Source organism: Diabrotica virgifera, chromosome 2, assembly GCF_917563875.1.
Source record: "Diabrotica virgifera virgifera chromosome 2, PGI_DIABVI_V3a".
NCBI classification, from domain to species: Eukaryota; Metazoa; Arthropoda; class Insecta; order Coleoptera; family Chrysomelidae; genus Diabrotica; species Diabrotica virgifera.
The window spans coordinates 2,155,664-2,177,735 of record NC_065444.1 but is presented as its reverse complement, the minus strand read 5'-3'; the positions used below and the strand labels follow the sequence as shown (position 1 = coordinate 2,177,735).

General features: G+C 31.4%; 1 protein-coding gene across 2 annotated transcripts in view; it reads left to right on the top strand.

Annotated features, from left to right (window-relative positions):
- Window positions 1–22,072, top strand: part of LOC126879940 (stimulator of interferon genes protein homolog) — a 91,602-nt gene that overhangs the window by 24,254 nt on the left and 45,276 nt on the right. For both annotated transcript variants that reach the window (XM_050643315.1, XM_050643316.1), the window contains exons 2-3: window positions 4,226–4,337; window positions 15,350–15,391. In XM_050643315.1, coding sequence (XP_050499272.1) covers window positions 4,226–4,337; window positions 15,350–15,391 — 154 coding nt within the window. The remainder of the gene's footprint in view (window positions 1–4,225; window positions 4,338–15,349; window positions 15,392–22,072) is intronic.

Genomic DNA, 22,072 nt, shown 5'->3' with positions numbered 1-22,072 from the left:
AGTAGGATTGCACCAAGGCTGGGTGCTTAGTCCTTACTTCTCATTAGTTTTGGACCAGATAATAGCGAAACTACAGGGTAGCATTCCATGGTGCCTAATGTATGCTGATGATGTAGTGTTGGTAGGAAATAGTGAAAGAGACTTAGAACAAAACTGGAACAGTGGAGACAAGCTCTGGAGGAAAAAGGTTTAAAACTTAGGACAAAAACAGAGTATTTGGAATGTTCATTTAAAGATGGAGTTACTACAAATAAAATGGTATCTTTGGATGGTGAAATGATTGTGAAAAGCAATAGTTTTAAGTACCTAGGATCGGTATTACAGAGTAATGGAAAAATAGATGGAGATGCATGCAGTAGAATTAGGGCTGGATGGATGAAGTGGAAGGAAGCGAGTGGTGTGTTGTGTGACAGAAAAATTCCAATGAAGCTGAAGGGAAAATTCTGTAAAACAGCCATAAGACCGGCTATGATATACGGAACTGAATGTTGGGCAGTGAAAAAGAAAGAGGAACAATGAATGCATGTGGCTGAAATGAGAATGCTTAGATGAATGAGTGGAGTGACAAAGAAGGATAAAATTAGAAATGAGTATATTAGGGGAAGTCTAGGTGTGGCACCAATTGATGCCAAAATGAGAGAGCATAGATGGTTTGGTCGTGTTCAACGTCGAGACGTTAATCATCCAATACGAAGAAATGCTGAAGTGCAGATTCGTGGAAGGAGTAGGAGAGGAAGACCAAAGAAGACCTGGGAGGAGACGATTAGGCAGGACATGTTGGTAAAGGGGATTAACATTGATATGACCCAAGATAGAATTGTGTGGAGAAATTCAATTAGGGAAGCCGACCCCGCATAGGGATAAGGCAAAGAGAATGATGATGATGATCAGAATCATCTACGTCGATATTCTCAATATTGGAATGGACACCTGCTGGCAAAAGAAGACGTGGAATACCAAGACCTACATGCTTACAAGAAGTAATAAATTACCTCAACAGGTCGGGTATACGACAATAGAAAGAAAAAAACAGAGATAGGAAACGATGGAGAAAAATAACAGAAAATTAAATAAAGAAAATGAGTACTGATCTACTTCATAACATAGATCTAGAGAGCGTAAGCAGCGTAACCCCTAAGGGGGTGTGTAGCCACTCTAAACATTGTTTATCGGGATATTTTGTAGGTATCATACAATATCACACAACATATGAACCTCTTTCCCAACATCAAACAAGCTTAGCCGATTGGTAGGCCATCAACAAATGAATGTACTCGACTCAATCTCAGTTTAAATTATGTTTTTTTAATTTTTCTCTAACGTTAATTTAATAATGTATACCAGAAACTCAGAAATGTTAAATTAGCTTCTACCAGAACATAGCATAACTAACAGGCAGGTTAATCCAACTGTAACTCCTAGTAACGTTATTACAGATGGTGATGGTTTCTCTTCTTCCACTGGTTCTTTAATGCCTTTAAGACATTTTGCAGGAAGAGTCATTTTAGTAACTTATGATCTGTTTAACTAAAAATGAAATTTTATCAAATTTTACATAAAAGTAGATATTTTACATGACATCGACAGGCTTTTTTGTAATTAATATCTGTCAATGCCACATAACGTATCTTCTTCTTCTTTAGGTGCCGTGTCCGTAATCAGACGTTAACCGTCATCATAGTTACAAAAGTTCCTGAAAAACCTTTCTCTATCTGCTGCTGCGCGAAATAATTCTTCTATTGTGGAACCACACCATTGTATAATATTACGAGGCAATGGAAATTTCTTTCGACCAATCCATCTCTTTCCCACCACTTTTTCTTGTATTATAAGGCGAAGTAGATGTTATTTAGGTCCTCTAATTATATAGCCGAAGTATTATTTTTCTCCTCTTTATGATGTTTATGAGCAGACCGTCTGAATTCATCATTTGAAGAACATATTCATTGGAAGTGTGTGAAACCCACGATATCTTTAGGATTCACACCACAATTCGAATACCTACTTCTAATTTTTTAGCATTGCGGTTTTTAATGTCCATGTATCACAACCATACAATAGGATACACTACACAAAACATTTCTTGCCAGACCTTCTTGCGGATATTCATCGACGGGTTTCTGTTACATAAAACTGGATTCCAGGTCACAAAAGCCTTATTCGATCCTGGTTATTATCTCTTCATCATAGTCACAAAATGGTTTACCCGGTCTATCCACTAAGAGAATACAGACTTTGATCTATATGAATCTTTCCAACTGCCATCCACTTTGTCTTTGAAATATTGATTTTAAGGCCTCTGCGAGAACTGCTTCACTGACTAGATTTACTAATGTCTGGAGATCTTGTAAATTTTCTCCACCTAGTCTTACTCCCTCTTGTCTGTCATCCAAAGCCTCCCTAAAGATTACTTCAGAGTCCAGATTAAAAAGACTGGGTGACAACAAAGAACCTTGTCGTACTCCACGTTTGATAGGTAGTTTTTTAGTACGACTATCTCTAACGTGGATAGAGGCTACTTGATTGTAATATATTTTAGCAGTCTTATATCACAGTGGTCAAGTCATGCTGCCCGCATACAATCGAAAAAAACGTATCTACTTGCAGGGTGCGAATTAACAAATTTCCTGTTTTAAGAATGTGTTATATTAGCAATATAATTGTTATATAGCAATGCCAAAGTTAGAATGCCGCCAATTAGACTGGAGAGTTATCCGAAATATGGTAGAAGAAATTTTCCAAGACACCGAGGTCCAGGTGTTAGTTGTTAGTCTGTTGCAATCCGCATAGTTACTGGTGCGGAGCGAAGACCGTCCCCTGCCACTTTTATACAACTGGGAGTTGTAAAAGAGGGTCCAGTTGCAGATACCAGCATCCAGTTCGAGTCCCGCCAAGGTTCCAGGAGGAACCTTCTTTTAACCCGACACCTGCCACGTGGCTTTGCAAGGCGCCAACTGCCACGTGGGGTGCTCACAGCACCCATTAAAAATTTTCTGTGATCTACTTGTTTAAAAAACAAAATAATGTGTTGAGTAACACAAGAATATAAATAAACATGTTTTATTAACTTATTAACCACTAATATGTTATAAAAGTTAAAAAATAAAATGAAAAAGGTGTTATAAGCAAATTAGCAAGTACCAACCCATAATAAATGAAGTCAAGTAAAATATCTAAAAAAATTAAGATTTAGTGAGTATAGAGTCTATATTAATAATTTAAATCAGTTATTTCAATAAAAAATGTAAATTTTACCTGTTTATCAAAAATACAAAAAAAATTTAAAACTTAAAGTGCCAGATGATGACACCCCAATTCGACTTTAGAGCTGTAAGTTCAGAATGACAGTAAATAACCACTTCAAACACTAACACATATATGCTATATAATATTATAGAAAGCTACTATAACGCACAGCTCGGTTACCAAACTTGAAATACCAAATATTTGATAAAAATGTGTTTGGGGTGCTGGTAGCACCCCACGTGGCAGGTGCCGGGTTAAGGAGGGGGCAATGTGACGTGATTTTGTCACCCGAATGTTTTCAGCTCCTTGCCTATTTATTATAATTTAACAAAAAGGCTCTTGTTTACCGAATTTGATTTATGAATGCATTTAAAAGGGGGACCTTTTAATAGGTATATTAACCTCGATATTTATTTCTAGAAAATGCTTATTTGATATTTATATAAATAACCCTTCGATTGTTATTCTACATTCTAGAATAAGATGAATTCTTCCGTAATAATCTTTCTTATTCTGGAACATTGTAATAATGTATAAATAGGGGCTTTTGGAATTAGTAAGGGGAGTTGTAAATTTGAATACGTCGGTGTATTTTGATATGTATCGGGCGCGGATAAATTTGTTATTATGTAAATAAATTATTAGTTTTGGTGTAATAAATAAATTAGATATCGTAGTTTTTAAAATAAAAGATATACATTCAGTGTCTTTCATTTGTTTAGAAGTAAGTTATTAAAAATAAATAAAGTCAACTAAAATTAAACTTAGTGCCTAAAAGCACAAATAATAAAATAGTAAAGTCAACCGCGTCAGTTTTGTAACAGTAATGAGAGTGAAACATACGTAAGGGCGTTTATGACGCTCTCTGAACGAACTGAAATATAAGACGTCTCTTGATTTCGTTTTACAGCGAATTATTTTATTATTACATATTTAATTTAACTAGATTATAATTTAATTCAACTTTTATCTTTTTCAGCTTTGTGTCAGATCCGACAAAGATGGATTCACGTATCCAAAGACAATAGCGAAAGAACGAGGAGAACTTTCGACAGTCATTTCCATTGCAATTTGTCTTATTCTATTTTTGGGTGAGTGATATTTTTCTTGCAGCTAATATTTTTGTTTATTATTCTTATCAAAATTTCAATCGATGATGTTATGGAGTATTATCAAACTTTTCCTGTTTAATCGTTATATTTTTTAAACGCTTTTCTTTACTTCAATAGCTTGCATCAAATCTTTAGACATTAATTTGACTGCCTTTTCTTCAATGCAAATGAATGAAAATTTGCAGACATATGCATTCGCGGTAACAATACACGAATAGTCAATAAAAATTTATTTTTGTGTTTATTAATTGTTTAAATAAAAAAAACTATTTTAATGGAAAATGCTTAAATTCTCTTGTTTTTTACAATGTAGAAACTCGAAACTTTTACGGATTGTAGCTAATGATATGAGCTATACATAATTTCACTTTTTACGTTAATTGTTTACGTTATGCTTTTTAAATAAACAATAAAGTTTCAAATTTTGAACGCTCATATATTTCTTTATATAAAAATTGGCGTTTATTCGTGTCAAATTTCAATACGATACGAAACAAAACTTCAACCAAAACTCGAATTCAAAAAATTCGTGTTTTTATCGTAGTCTTAGAAAAACCACCGGTAGAGACGTTTTGTGCTACAATTAACATTAGAATTCGTTTTGTCGTATTAATTAATTAAACTCTTTTCTTTAGTTCAATCGTTTGGGTAAAATCTTTGGACGTTAATTTGACTGCCTTTTCTTCAATGCAAATGACTAAAAATTTGCAGACATATGCATTCGCGGGAACAATACACGAATAGTCAATAAAAAATTTTTTTGTTGCTTAATTGTTTAAATAAAAAAACGATTTTAACGGAAAATGCTTAAATTCTCTTGTTTTTTACAATAAAGAAAATTGAAACTTTTACAGATTGTAGCTAATTATATGAACTATACATAATTTCAATTTTTACGTTGTTTACGTTATGCTTCATAAATAAACAATAAAGTTTCAAATTTTTTACCGATTCCGACTACTTTTCATGTTCATCATATTTGTTCATCATATGTTTTATACATATTTTAATAAACATGACGACATATTTTAATGTTTGAAAAGTGTAAGACTAAAAAGTAAAAAATAAAAAAATATGAAAAAAATATTTTTAAGAAACGCTTTTCTTTAGTTACGAGTGACTAAAATTAAACATATAAAAAAATCAACTAAAAAGCAAAAAATAAAAAAAATCGTAACACATTCGTTAAAGAAAAGCGTGGTGCGAAAACCGTTTATTCGATGAAGACGCGCCACGCTTTTTTTTGAAGTTATACTTCTTTACCGGCGATAGGGGGTGAATTTTTATATGTTAAAACCTATCAGCCCGGCGCATGCGCATTATAACTTTGTTCTGATTGGATGTTCAAATGACATGTCAAAAATTATCCGATATGGCAGCTGTGGTTTGGAGGTAAAGGTAAACAAATGTATAATATATTAGTTTTATTGTTGTGAGGACAGAAACAAAAAAGTTTATAATATTGTAGTGACTTTTAAATAGTGTTTAAAAGCAACAGGTACGTAATAATTGTTAATGTATCATGGGTATAAACCTACCTATTTGATCTGCCAAAATACATAGTATGTAATACTTTTATTTATATAATTTGATTACCATCAAAATTTCTATCAATATTCACCTAATATATTGTTTTTTACTCTATGTTTTGTTGTATTTTTTCAATTATAAATCATTTCAATTCAAAATTAAAATAATTTGATCAATTTTCAAAATATCAAAATATCACAAGTTTAATCCGTTTAGTTAGTCGATCTTCGTAAATAATGACACATGGTGTCCGTGGCTAAGCGGAGAAGGCGAATGAATTCCAATACCAACCGCTCTTATCAGCGCTGGTTCGAGTCCCAATAGAAACTTTCTTTTTTGTTTTTTTTAATACATTTTATGATTGTAAGTATATTTATTATACAGGGTGTCCCGAAAAGATTGGTCATAATTTATACCACACATTCTGGGGTCAAAAATAGTTCGATTGAACCTAACTTACCTTAGTACAAATGTGCTCATAAAAAAAGTTACAGCCCTTTGAAGTTACAAAATGAAAATCGATTTTTTTCAATGTATCGGAAACTATTCGATATTTTTTGTTGAAAATGGACATGCATCATTTTTATGGCAGGAACATCTTAAAACAAAATTATAGTGAAATTTTTCCACCCCATAAAAATTTTATGGGGGTTTTGTTCCCTTAAACCCCCCCAAACTTTTGTGTACGTTCCAATTAATTCATTATTTTGTTACCATTAGTTAAACACAACGTTTTTAAATCTTTTTTACCTCTTAATATTTTGTCGATAAGCCAGTTTTTATCGAGATGCGGCTTCTTTTTTAATATGTTTACATAAAAATTTCATGGGGGTTTTGTTCCTTTAAACCCCCCAAATGTTTGTGTACGTTCTAATTAAACTATTATTGTGGTACCATTAGTTAAACACAGTATTTTTTAAACTATTTTGCCTCTTAGTCTTTCTTTGATAAGTCACCTTTTATCGAGATGTGGCTTCTTTTCCAAAATATACCTAAAAATGTAAATTATAAATAAATTTTCAGATTATTAACATGTCTCTATAACCGCACTTAACCATATACAAATATGTGGTGGATTCGACAAATATTCAAAATATCTCGATAAACACTGGGCTTATCGAAAAAGTACAAGAGACAAGAAAGTTTTAAAAATATTGTGTTTAACTAATGGTGCCACAAAAATAATTTAATTGGAACGTACAAAAAAGTTTAGGGGGGTTTAAGGGAACAAAACCCCCATAAAATTTTTATGGGGTGCACAAATTTCACTTTAATTTTTTTTTAAGATGTTGCTACCATGAGAATGCCACATGTCCATTTTCAATAAAAAATCTCTAAGAGTTTTCGATATATGAAAAAAAATCGATTTTCATTTTGTAACTTCAAAGGGCTGTAACTTTTTTTGTGTGCACTATTGTATATAGGTAAGTGAGGTTCAATCAACCTAGTTTTGACTCCAGAATCTGTGGTATAATTTATGACCATTCTTTTCGGGACACCCTGTATAATTGTATTTTCAGAAAATACGTATTTAGTTAGAAAAAATTTCGACAATTAATGTTCAGACATCATTTGTGGCTTGTTTAATGTGTTTGTGTGTGTTTTATTCTTTTATTATTTTAATTTTTGGCACTGTTCTAATAAAAATGTTTGAGAAGTAGTAAGTATAAATTAGTTTAATATTTAAACAAAATATAAATAAAAAGTATATTAATTTCGTTTAAATCATATAATAGAAGTATAACTTCTTACGTGCGTACAAAGTACACACACATTCTTTTTTTTGACGAATGTGTTAGATTTTTTCAATTTTTTTTTATTTTTTGCTTTTTAGTTGATTTTTTTATGTTTAATTTTAGTCACTCGTAACCAAAGAAAAGCGTTTCTTAAAAATATTTTTTTCATATTTTTTTATTTAGTCAAGTAATTTATATTGTCTTATCTTTAAATTATCTCTATATTATTGTCTACTATAAAGCATGTAAGGAATGTCTTATATTGAAAAATATACTTAATAGAAAGTTTCCAAAAGTGGATAAAACGAAGAATCTTCAAATATTTAATAATAAATAAAATATAATAAAAATGTTATTAGCAGTTATATGCTATGTTTGAAATAGATAGTGTTTTTAATTTCCTTAACAAATTTATTTCTTCTTTTAGTGCCAGTGCCAACTCCTCTAATGAAGGTTGGCTATAACCATTTCCAATAATAATGAATTATTCATCCTTATTTTCCACTTTTCTTAAAAGCGTCTATGTGTTCACGGTCCAGTCGCGAATGTTTTTCAGCCAGAATATTTGTCGTTTACCAGGGCTCCTTTTGCCTTCGATTTTAATGGTAGTCAAAAGTTCTGTACACTCTTCCCATTCTGGGCAACACCATTTTGTTCGTAATCTGATCGGTCCATGATATTTTTAAAATTCTCCTAAAAAGCCATGTCTCAAAAGCTTCCTGCTTTCTCATTAAATCATTATTAACAGTCCAGGGCCTGGATTCCGTGCACTGTAGATATCTACACGTCGCTTTCTATCGATGTCAATTTTCGTAAAAATGTTTGAATTTTTAGCTTTAATTGAATTATTTTCTAGTTTTGCTAGGTTATACTCTAATTGATGCTGAAGTGACACTTAGTAAAACAAGAAAATATTTGAATTAAAACTAAAAATTAAAATATATTGACATCGCGCCGATCGCTTTCTATCAATGTCAATATATTTGAATTTTTAGTTTTAATTCAAATATTTTCTTGTTTTACTAAGTGTCACTTCAGCATCAATTAGAGTATAACCTAGCAAAACTAGAAAATAATTCAATTAAAGCTAAAAATTCAAATATTTTTACGAAAATTCACATCGATAGAAAGCTACGTGTAGATATCTACAGTGCACGGAATCCAGGCCCAGGCTCCGACATCATCAAGAAGAATAGAGTGGATATAATATTTTACCATCCGATATTGAATTGGCAGATTGAGTCTTGGGTTACTCAGAAATTTCCTCATCTTCAAAAAGGCTGCTCTTGATTGCTCCATTCTTGATAGAATGGTGATCGTTTTCCGGCAAATCACTATTATCAAATCATTATTTAGTGCAAATGTAAATTTTGATTCGCTAGTTTCTAAAACCACCATTGTTTCTTCCGCAATAAAGTTCTTCTGTAGGTTACTAGAGTATCTACATATTATTATAAAACACGTATGTATTGGCATTTTCAGTAAAACATTACTAACATATTTTCAGAAACTTATCAATATAAGGTGTTAACAATTCGAAACAATAAATACAACGCAAGATAAGAAACTTCATTTCACTAATAAAATGATGCCTACGTGACTATGACTAAGTGATATGGCCGTTATTGTGGATTAAATGCGATTTTAATGGGTTACTATTTTTATACCCTTTTTTAAAATGAATTTGACGATAATTAACATTGTTCATGTTGAGTCTCACCAATTTCGTTTTCATAGTTAAGAAATAATAATTATAAATCTGTAATCTGCCTATTTCCTATGATCTTTGAGTTATCAATTACCCTACCCATCCAAAGCACCAGCCTAAATATTGTTGTATTATTTGGTCAGGTGAATCGTTGCTTATTACTTACTCCGAAACTTATAAAGGGAAACTTTTAAAAGAAAAAACACAGAAGAAACACAAGGAACGCAATCAAGAGCGGGGCGTTAGACAAGGAGACCCAATGTCATCTAAACTTTTTAATACGGTGCTGGAAAATGCTTTTAATAATTTGGATTAGCTAACGAAGGGAATAAAAATAGATGGAGAATATCTAAACGCCGATGGTATAGTCATAATAGCTGATGATCCAGGAATAGTAAGAGAGATGGTACAGGAACTCGTTGTGGCTACAGAAAATGTAAATTTAAATATAAACATCTCGAAAACAAAAATAATGACAAATTGGGTACCCAACCAGAGCATTATGATTGGCGGGGATAATCAGACCCATGAACTGAATAGAAGAATAGGAAAATATGGAAAATTGAGAGAAAATTTTAAAAGTGAGCTGCTCACATGTCTAAAGAGAAAAGTATTTGGTCAATGCGTCCTCCAAGTGTTGACATACGGAGCCAAAACACTCCATATGCCCATATGGGTTTGCCCATATTTTGGAACCAAAATAATAATTGAAGCGTCTTCTAACGTATGCTTTTCAATTCGATTGAACAATGTAATTGAATCATCCACATTTACAACCGAATTGAATTGTGTATTTTCTCCTTAAATAAAAACTCGATGAAAGCGATGCAAGATAGAAGTGGTTGGAAACACGAAGAAGATGCGTATTTTCAGAAGTGGATTTTTGAGGCTGGATGATGATGAGAGTGACTTGGAGGATGAGCTGAGAAATATTTGGATGGTGAAAGATCCCAACCTCGCTATGTCAATTTTTGGCTATTTTGTTTTGATGCCCTAAAATTAAAGAAAAATATGTATTTTTACTATTTACAGTTCATTTGTCGTATTCGTTAATTGGCTTGTACAGGGTGTCCCCGAAAATAGTGCGTTCCTTAAATAGCCCGTTCTTTAACGGTAAAATATTGCAAAACCTCTAAATTTTAAAGAACCGCTTGAATTGACATGAAATTTGGCATACACATAGCTAACAAGTCAAAGAAAAAAAGTGATATTGTGCCGATATGTGCTTTTGCCATGGGGGTGGTTTTCACATGAGAAATCTTGTAACCTGTCAAAGCGAAGGGAATATAGCTCAGTGGGAGAGCGTGTGACCGGAGATCGAGAGGTCCCGGTTTCAAATCCCGGACGATTCATATTCTTTTTTTTTTTAATTTTTAGTATCGTTTTAATAAAAAATTTTTAAAAGTGGTAGGTAAGAAAATTAGTTTAATATTTAAATAAAATACAATTAACCTGTTAAGTATATTTATTTCTTTGAAATTATATAATAGAAGTATAACTTCTTACGTGCGTACAAAGTACATACACATTCTTTTTTTAACGTATACCGATTTTGAACTTTGAGATTACATTTTCTCCAACCTAATTTTTGATTAGAATTTTGCTATTTTTGGCAATTTTCACTCGTAACATCGATAGTTTTTATTATAATAATATATGTTATGAGTGTTTTAAAGATATAAAAATTGGCGTGGAGAAAGAGGACAAAAATAAAAAGGTGATAGTTCGAAAATTATGAGCCTATTGTTTATATCTTTGCCGTAAATGCCGGTCAACTTTGACCGGTGGTATCTCAGGAACCACTCATCACAATTATAGTCCATTCTTTCACGGTTTTTGCTCTAAATTTTAAAGAACCGCTTGGATTGACATGAAATTTGGCATACGCATAGCTTACATGTCAAAGAAAAAAAGTGATATTGTGCCGACGTTTGCTTTTGCCCTGGGGGTGACTTTCACCCCCTCTTGGGGGTGAAAAAATATATGTCCAAAACAACTCCGGAAATGGGTAAACTGACTAATTTTAAGTAACTTTCGTTCTATAGAGCTTTTTCGCCAAGTCAACACTTTTCGAGTTATTTGCGAGTGAATATGTTCATTTTTCAACAAAATAACCACATTTTTAGACGGTTTTTCGCAAATAACTCAAATAGTAAGTATTTTGTCGAAAAAACATTTTTAGCAAAAATATAGCCTGTAAGAAATTTAAAAAAAGTGTATATATCACGTCTCTACACCTAGCAGAAGTAGAGTTATAGATAATGAAAAATAGGTTCATATTCGTCAAATTCCAAATGGAATATTTTAACGTGAAATAACCAAAAATTAAGCACATTTCGGGTAAAATTCATTACAACTTATTTAAAGTGTTTAAAAAAAGCTTCATTTTTGTTTTATAAAAAAATTTCTAACATCAAAATTAAACAAGTTACGCTCAAAATAAAGTTAGTCCCTTTTGGTTTTGGTAAAAAAATCGAGAAAATCACCCCCTAATTAATATCTTAAATAAACTTAATCGTTACGACTTCACAAGTTTCTTGACTCGTGTATATATTGTTTATAAGATCTGTAAGTTTCATCGGTTCAAAGTCCTTATTATTGAAAGGGCTGTAGTTAATAGGGGTTGAACGAGTCGCTGATCACGAATGTATGCAAATTTAGAAACACCAAATCTTAATCAATTTTTGTCTAACAGAAAAACAAAAAAATACATGATATTCAGAAAAGCAAATCTGACTTTTTTTGTTTTTCGATATTTTTGGTATCTAACAATTTTTAAGTTATTTTGAAAAAAAAGCATATTTCTCAAAATTTAAATTTTTAAAAATTTTACTTTGAAACCAAATTGTTTCAAAAATAAGCACTTTGACTCGATCAAACTTACAGATCATATAAACACAACATAAGAAAAATGATTTGTGGAGCGGTAACGATTAATTTCATTGCTAATTAGGGGGTGGTCTTCCCGATTTTTTTTTGCAAAAACAAAAGGGACCAACTTTATTTTGAGCGTAACTTGCTTAAATTTAATGCTAGAAACTTTTTGTAAAAACAGAAATAAAGCTTTTTTTATTAAACACTTTAAAAAAGTTAAAATAGGTTTTTCCCAAAAAGTGTTTAATTTTTGGATATTTCACGTCGAAATATTCTATTTGAAATTTGGTGAATATGAATCTATTTTTCATTGGCTATAACTCTGGTTCTACGAGATCCAGAGACCTAACGCGTACACCATTTTTTTTACTTTTTTATGTGCTATATTTTTGCTAAGAACGTTTTTTTCGACAAAATACTTAATTTGAGGTATTTGCGAAAAACCGTCCAAAAATGTGGTTATTTTGTTGAAAAATGAACATATTCACTCGCAAATAACTAGAAAGTGTTGACTTGGCGAAAAAGCTCTATAGAACAAAAGTTACTTAAAATTAGTCAGTTTACCCATTTCCGGACTTATTTTGGACATATATTTTTTCACCCCCAAGAGGGGGTGAAAGTCACCCCCAGGGCAAAAGCACACATCGGCACAATATCACTTTTTTTCTTTGACATGTAAGCTATACGCATGCCAAATTTCATGTCAAACCAAGCGGTTTTTTAAAATTTAGAGCAAAAACCGTGAAAGAATGGACTATAAGGCTTACGGTATGGATATAATACACAATTTAGAACAAAAAAGTCATATAACATTTTTTTGTAAAGTTAACCGTTTCCAAGAAAAAAATTACATTGTTCTCCATATAAGTGAATTTTTATTTTCATAAATTTGAATGACATGGCAACGTAGCCTAGAAGAACTTGCTGTGACTGTGGAAATTTAACCTAATAACCCCTTGTTTATTTACTTTGAGGTGTGATTTTTGGGGTTGTTGACATCATAGGTACGTACCTGCAAAATAATGGATATGGGTTTGGTTGATAATTACATTATTTTACTTACCAGATGCAACTGACCTACAAACCTACTTTTTTAATCTTTAGATTTTTGAGTTGCGCGTTGTTGCCAGACTTCAATTTGCATATCAAAATGTATTTTCGTTTTTTGCTCAAACGGATCAATTTAGAAAAAAATGTTATAAGACTTTTTTACTCTACATTGTGCCTTCTACTTATACTTCTAAGGAACGCACTATTTTCGGGGACACCCTGTAGATGACTATACATGAATTAACGACATAGGAGCTTGTAAACAGTCAAAATTAATATTTCTCTTTAATTTTAGGGCAACAAAACAAAATATCCAAAAATTGACATAGGAGGTTGGGAATTTTCACCATCGATTTGTGTGAATCGTTGGAAGTTGTTGGGTAAGGGTAATCCTTAAGTACTAACACTCCGTCTCTCAGACTGCATCGCTCGTCGAAAGTGGGATATTTTCCTTCCTAGAAAATTTTGAAAGTCGCCCGTTTATGACTTTTCAAGTTGGGTTGTTCTTTAGTAGTATTGAATTCGGCAATTTGCGGCAGGTTGTTATTCGAAAGATATTTAGGCTCAAAGTGTGATTTCCGTTTAATAGACGGGGTGTTATTGTTTGTGCCCAGTTCGTCATTACACATATTGTGCCCCAGTTTGTCAAAAAACATCAAATAAGGGAATAAAGACCCTAAGGAAACTCTTTTGAAATGGTTTGATGAGGTAGAAGACGACATAAGCGAAGTGCAATTATATCATTCTTATTTAAATATTGTGAACTATAAAGGTACTTTACTCTTGATCGAAATTCATATTTTTTATATACCTCGTATAAAATTAATACAATTTGATATATGATGGTTGCGTCATAAATCTTAGACCATGAAGAGCTTTTTATAAAGAATAACTTTTCTTCGTCAAATTAAAAATAAAAGAGTTATAAATGAAAATGTTGTTGGTATCCATAATTTGAGAAAAATCTTCAAATATTTTTTACATTTGAAGGATGTAATTGCACATATTAGACCATAATTTTTTATTCCAAACAACATTTCATATAGGTAGTCGGTTCGCTAAACTCGAAACACAACTGGCTAGTGATTTTAGTCAGTAAATTTGCCAATTTGGCAAAAAAAATAATTACTAAATAATTAATAATTACTAAATAGTTAATAATTACTAAATAGTTAGTAATTTTGTCAGTTTTCGCAAAATTGGCAAAAAACAAAAAAATTACCTACTAAAATCACTAGCCAGTTGTGTCTGAGTTTAGCAAACCGACTATAATAACAATTTTCATTTCATAACAAATGGAATAGTCCATTTATCATTAGGTACCTTTTTAAACCTTTTTAAAATTGTTAATAAATTATTGCTTTTAAAATATACTCAAATTGTATTTTTAACATCTTATTTATTTTATATTATAATAATTAAATTCACTATCAAATGTCATTGATATTTTATTAATACTTAATTTAAAATTTAGTTTGACATTCACGAAGTGTCAAACTCAAATGTAAATAACCTATGCTTTGCGTAACAAATTCAGATTAAAAAACTAGCCTACTTACTAGAAACGATTTCAGCTAACGTTTGGTGTGTCGGCAGAAAATAAAAGGATTGTGACGTCACATTTTTTACTTTGAGGTCGATTATCTCGAAGACGGTTAGAGATATCAAAATGCCGTTTTCAGATTTGGATTCAGAAGACAAAACTACATAAGAATCCATCAATAAATCTGCTCTAAGTATTGCAGGAGTTGCAACGCAATAACACACATACTTTGCGAATTTATAAACGAAAAGTTTTCGTTGAAAAACTAGATTAATTACTGTGGTTTTTAGATAATCAATACTTTCAGTAAGTCATCGAAATATTTTTTTGCATTAAAATATGTAACACAAACAAAAATTACCACTAAAATGTTAGACCCGTCTGTAAGGCGGTTAGTTAGTGTTTACGTCATTGATTTAAGATGTTAGTACTTAAGGGTTAAAGTGTGTCGAAACCAGTGTATACTAATACCAACTATACTGCAGTGAATTATTTATATCCACTTACAAAATTGTTTTTTTATTTTAAACAGAATTTTTTTTTGTTCCAGTTGACTTAATCCACAATGAAAATAGTTTTTGCGTATTTGCAAGTAAGTTTTGGTTTACTTTTTATTTGTGATCTATAAGATTTTTGGCTTATAATCTTTGTGTGCACAGATTACCTAAAAATATAATCTAGAATCACCAAAGGACACTGCACACATCTTATGGAACATATAATGTCACTCAAATTCGATAAAATCGACATAAAGAGATTCTTCTCGAAATTACGATCATTTCATGTCATTGCGCCAACTCTGAATTTTGCTTAATAACGACGTAAATTGATATAAATAAATCTAAAATCAAATGTACGTAAGTTTTTTATAATTCGGTACTCCATAAATCTTCTGCAGGTCAGTCGTACCAAAGTACATATATAATACTTCCTCTAATCGGTGTAGCTCACGCTGGGTTTAAGCTGTTGTGAATAGCATCTACTAGACCAGTGATACTCAACCTGCGGCCCGCGGGCCGCATGCGGCCCTCCAGAGTTTTTCATCCGGCCCGAAGGCTCACTAAAAGGCCCTGTAAATGATCAAATTATTTGTCAAATTTCACGTGTTTGTCAAATTATTTGATAGTGTGCCGCTGTGTTTAAGGCATGTTTGTGCGTGATTGTGAATTTATATTGAAATTTTTAAGAACTCTGGGATGAAAAAGTAGGTATTATTAACTTTTAGATAATAATAAATTATTAAAGTTAATGAACAAATACCCATTTGAAAAATAATCAACACTTATTTACTAGACACATTGGAACAACCCGTTTAGTAATCACAAGAAAAATCCAAGTCCGGATTAACAAAAAAATATAAATTGAAGAGTACAGGGGGAAAACAAGGAATGTCACATTTTATACATATTGAGATAAACACCAATAAAGGTTCAATTCTTATGGTATCTAAAAACTACTTATAGTCCAGGGCCCATCTGTTTTGAGATGGACGTTGAGAGGTGACTCAAATTTTTTTGCAGAAATTGCTTGAAAATAACTCAAATAATAATATTTGAGTTATCCTCCCACTCAAAATGGTCCGGAACATTGTTTAAATAATCAAAATGTCAAAAAATTAAGGAAAAATTCGACTTTTTTCTTCGTTTTTTGATTATAACTTTAAAAGTATTCATTTCCCAGAAAAGATGTACTGACATAAAAGTTGCGTAATTAAATTTCCTACAATGTAGAATTAGTTAAAAGTTGAAAAAATAGTCACCCTTGTTGCAAAATGGCAATATTTGCGAAAAAAAAACATACAAAAACAAGTATTGGCATTTTACGTTTTTCAACCATTTATGCTACACTTATGACCTTCATATTTCACCCAGAAAAACTTTATGATACAGTAAAGCAATACTATAAATTTATTAAGATCGGTTCAACAGATTTTGCAAAATAAATTTTGCAATCCAGCTTTCGCAAAAACAATTCATTTTTTCAAAATATTACAGGACTGAAAATAAAGCAGATAGCAAGTTGAAATTTTTTTTTGCGTATAGAAGTGTACTGTACCTTTCATTTCCAATTTGCGAAATTAAAATCTATTAACTACTACGGCGTCAGGAATTTTTTTAAATAAACATTAATTATTGGTGCTACGCGCAGGACAGCGGTGTTCGATTCACATGAAGTTGATTTCCACCAAAATTTCTTCCAATATTCATCTAATATATTATTTTCTTACTCTATATTTTGTTGTATTTTAATATTTTAATTCCACAAAAATCAAACTAATTTTATTATTGTTTGTGAAATATTGTTTAAACAATTGTATATGTTTAAAAATAATAAACATTTATTCTCATGTTAAAATATATGAACAAAGAAAGTTTTTGCTAAAAAAAGTGTTATTTCAAAGGATAGAGTATGTGTTTTTATTTTGCAATAAACAAATTTATTTATTTATATCGAAATGTAATAAAAATTAAAATGTATCACTAATTATCAAAGGTCATTGGAATGCCCAATCAGAGCAAACTATCCGGTGTCCTGCGCGCAACACCAATAATTAATGTTTATTTAAAAAAATTCCTGACGCCGTGGTGGTTAATCGATTTTAGTTTTGCAAATTGAAAGTGAAAGGTACAGTACACTTCTATAAGCAAAAAAAATTTCAACTTGCTATCTGCTTTATTTTCAGTCCTGTACCAGTTTGAAAAAATGAATTTTTTTTGCGAAAGCTGGATTGCAAAATTTATTTTGCAAAATCTATTGAACCGATCTTAATGAAATTTACGGTATTGCTTAACTGTATCATATAGTTTTTCTGGGTGAAATTTGAAGGTCCTAAGTTTAGCATAAATGGTTGAAAAACGTAAAATGCGAATACTTGTTTTTGTATAGTTTTTTCCCAATTATTGCTATTTTGCAACAAGGGTGACTATTTTTTAAATTTTCAACCAACTCTATATTATAGGAAATTTAATTACACAACTTTTATGTCACTACAACTTTTCTCGGAAATGAATACTCTTAAAGTTATAATCAAAAAACGAAGAAAAAAATCGAATTTTTCCTTCATTTTTTGACATTTTGATTATTTAAACAATGTTCCGGACCTTTTTGAGAGGGAGGATAACTCAAATATTATTAATTGAGTTATTTTCAAGCAATTTCTGCAAAAAAATTTGAGTCACCTCTCAACGTCCAAATGTACTAATATTTTTACAGATGCGCCCTGGTCTATTAGGAGATTCTTAGCAGAATTCTGGCAATTATTGGTATATAATCTTAATATAATATTGATCTATATTAAGTTATTAATTTAATAATGCACCAAAAAACTGCTAACATTCCTTATTTTTGTCCAGTGGCGTGCGGACAATCCTGGTCCTTCGCCTGTATACAAATTCTTAAAAAATTTATATAGACTGATTTTTCTGGTTATTGTTCTGAATCGATACTCCACTCGATAGTACTCAGCTTTTGCTACCCCATCGCGATAAAAGCCAAAATTCATGAAAAAGTGACATTCCTAGTTTTTCCCCTGTACTCTTTAATTGATTGTGACCTTGAAACAACACCCTGCATATTAAAATTTTCAAGATTTATTTGCACATTTGAAAACAGCACAAAAACTGAGTTTACAGGTTCGCTTTAGTTTTGGGAACAGAAAATTTAATGACTTTAATTTGACATTAAATATACTGCAATTTTTAGGAACTTTTAGGAAGATTAGAAGGCAGGTTGTTAAAGCACTTTGAATAACAAATTATTAAATTTAATGAATAAATATTCATCTTAAAAATAATTCATAATTACATACTACATTGGAATGACTCTTACTTATCACAAGAAAAACCCAGGTTTGAATTAACAAAAAAATATAAAATAACTGTGACCTTGAAACAACACCCTGTATATTAAAATTGTCAAAATCCGTTTGCACCTTTGAAAAGAGTACAAAAAACAAAGTTTAAATGAGAGCTTCAATTTTTTGTGCAGACAATTTAATGGCAGTAATTTCGAAATTAAATCGAAATTTTTGTTGTGACTTCTCAGAGTTCTTAAAAAATTCGACATAATTTCAAAATTAATTGAAGTCATTAAATTGTCTGCGCAAAAAATGAAGGTGAACCATTTGTTTCTTGGGTCTTTTCAAATGTGCAAACGGGTTTTAAAAATTTCAATATACAGGGTGTTGTTTCAAGGTCACAATCACTTTATATTTTTTAAAAAATCCACAAGGAAAAGAAAAAGGTTTTCCTGTAGTTGGCTGTATACCATCAATCACAAAATTGGAAAGAAATCCTTTGTAAAAGGTATAAATTTTTTTTTATTAAAAATCCCTTAAAAGGGCTACATCACAACAAAACGTTTTCGATTTTTTAAAAAAATCATCATCAGTGTTCGATCTAAAAATAAGTATAACCGATTTAATGAATATAAAGTTATTATTTAAATATTGACAAAGGTTAGAGCAAGTTGGTTATACTTACAAACTGGATGCTAGCTGAGCCACAAAAGAAAAATATTTGGGTAAAAACCCTTTACATAAAATATAGATGCCTTAAAAGTGCATACTTCAGTAAAAAGGCCTGTGATGGTCACATGGCAAACAGGATAATGCCCTAAGGTAAGGTATACAGGTTTCCCAACACGTGGGATCCAAATTGAGTTGATCACATTTCAATGACTTAATGGCAACTGAATGCAAAATGAGTGATGTTTCTGAAAGGTGTCAAACCAAACACTCCTTTTAATTCATAGTAAATCAAATTTTCAACAGCACAGTTGGACTTACTTCAATTTGAATAGGAACATGTATAGATGGCTGCATAGATTCTGGCTATTTCTCATTATAAAAATCATTTCATACTTCACGTTCATCTTACATATTCAAAGTACTTACTTAAATGTAATTATAGCCACAACTTTGTTGATGTTTGTTATTACTAGGTAAATTTTCATTAAATATTTTACTAACAATTAGTTGGCTGTCGGAATACAGGGTAAATTCCACGTCACGTTGTCCATCTGTCTTTTGACACCTTTCAGAAACATCACTCATTTTGCATTCAGTTGCCATTAAGTCATTGAAATGTGATCAACTCAATTTGGATCCCACGTGTTGGGAAACCTGTATACCTTACCTTAGGGCATTATCCTGTTTGCCATGTGACCATCACAGGCCTTTTTACTGAAGTATGCACTTTTAAGGCATCTATATTTTATGTAAAGGGTTTTTACCCAAATATTTTTCTTTTGTGGCTCAGCTAGCATCCAGTTTGTAAGTATAACCAACTTGCTCTAACCTTTGTCAATATTTAAATAATAACTTTATATTCATTAAATCGGTTATACTTATTTTTAGATCGAATACTGATGATGATTTTTTAAAAAAATCGAAAACGTTTTGTTGTGATGTAGCCCTTTTAAGGGATTTTTAATAAAAAAATTTTTATACCTTTTACAAAGGATTTCTTTCCAATTTTATATTTTTTGTTAATCTGGACATATGTATTTTTGTTGTGATTAGTATTAGTGGGTCGTTCCAATGTAGTAACTAAGTATGTATTGATTAGTGTTAAAATGAGAATTTATTCATTATATTCAACAATTTATTATTAAAATTATTGTTTTAAAAACCTGCTTTGTAATCTCTGTTTTTAAAAATTTCAATTTATTTCATTTAAAAATAATTGTAACTAAATTTTCTGCGGAAAACATTAAAGCGAACCTATAAACTCAGTTCTTTCTGCTCTTTTCAAATGTGCAAACGGGTTTTGAAAATTGCAATATATGTACATACAGGATGTGTTGTTTCAAGGTCACAATGAATTTAGGTATAATTTTTTTAATCCGGACCTGGATTTTTCTTCTTATTAGTAGTTCTATGGTTTGGGTTCTAAAAAGACATACTTGTATAAATATCAAAAAATATACAAGGTGGTTATAAAGTTATGGATCCAGACAAAAATGGGCAAAATCGATAATAAAAACACCCTGTAACTCGGCTATAAAAATCGGTGAGGCAATAAATATAGAATATCTAGAACCGCCTCAGTGACCTATATTCACCATTTAAGTATTTCCGTTTAAACACCCTGTATAAATACTACTCTACCTATGCGGCCCGCAAGCTAAGGCGATAGCTAGTATGTGGCCCAGGAAAAAAAAAGGTTGAGTATCGCTGTACTAGACTAATAGTATTTATGAATAACATTTTTATGGACTTCAAAAATGTTATTTCTATAGGTATACTTTTACTCATCTGTAGTCTTTCATTCTTGCAACATGTCCCGCTCATCTCAATTTTTGTCTTGTAATACGTTCGATAATATCTTCGACTCCGGTTCGCCTATGAACTTACTCGTTCCTTTCTCTATTTTTAAGAATGTATAAACATTGTCAATTTCTTTGCAGCACGAAAGTGCAGCAGCTGCATAATACTCCGGTTAAATCGGAGAGTGCAGGAAGAGTCTATACCGGTTTCGGAGGTCTTTTCCCCCTCATCAGTAGTCCCATATCCTCTTTAACCAGAGTATTATGCAGCTGCTGCGTTTTCCTGTTGTAAAGAAATTGAAAATGTTTATACATTATTAATTCATTTACTCTTTTGTTGAGTACTAAGGAATCTTTCTTGTTGGAACTTTTACCACGCTGAGCAGATGAGTTGTGAATTATTTAAAATTCTCTCATCTTAATTTCCTCGGCATCCTGTATGATTTATTTTTCTTTGAAAATCTCGGGAGGTTGTAACCAAAGAAAGTATTCCACCTGTTGTCAATCTGGTGGTACGGAGGCGATATTTATTGTCGTTTTCTGCGCTACTTCGATTGATAACTTACTTTCTATTTTTAAGCTTATTCAAAGCATTGATCTCTCCATCTTTCTTTGTGTCCTCAATTTCGCAACTGATGTTTTGGTTAGAGTTAAGGTTTCTGCTGCGTATGTGAGGACTGGTAGAACGCACTGGTTAAAAGCTTTCCTTTCTAAATACATTGGTATATTTGTTTTAAACAGGTCTCTCATTTTTCCGAATGCAACCCAACCTAAACTTATTCTTCTGAGTAGTTCGTATGTTTGGTTGTCTCGCGTCGTGTCTCAAATACACATATTTTTCCACAAGTTCTATGGGCAATTTCTCGATTTCTATCAGCTCATTGGGGATGAAATTGGTAATCATTTATTTACCATAATTGGACCCCGTTATGCAACAAGGAACCAACTGACATTAACTTAGTTTTGAGAAAATCAAGAAAAACGTTTTATTTGTTCGAGGAAATTA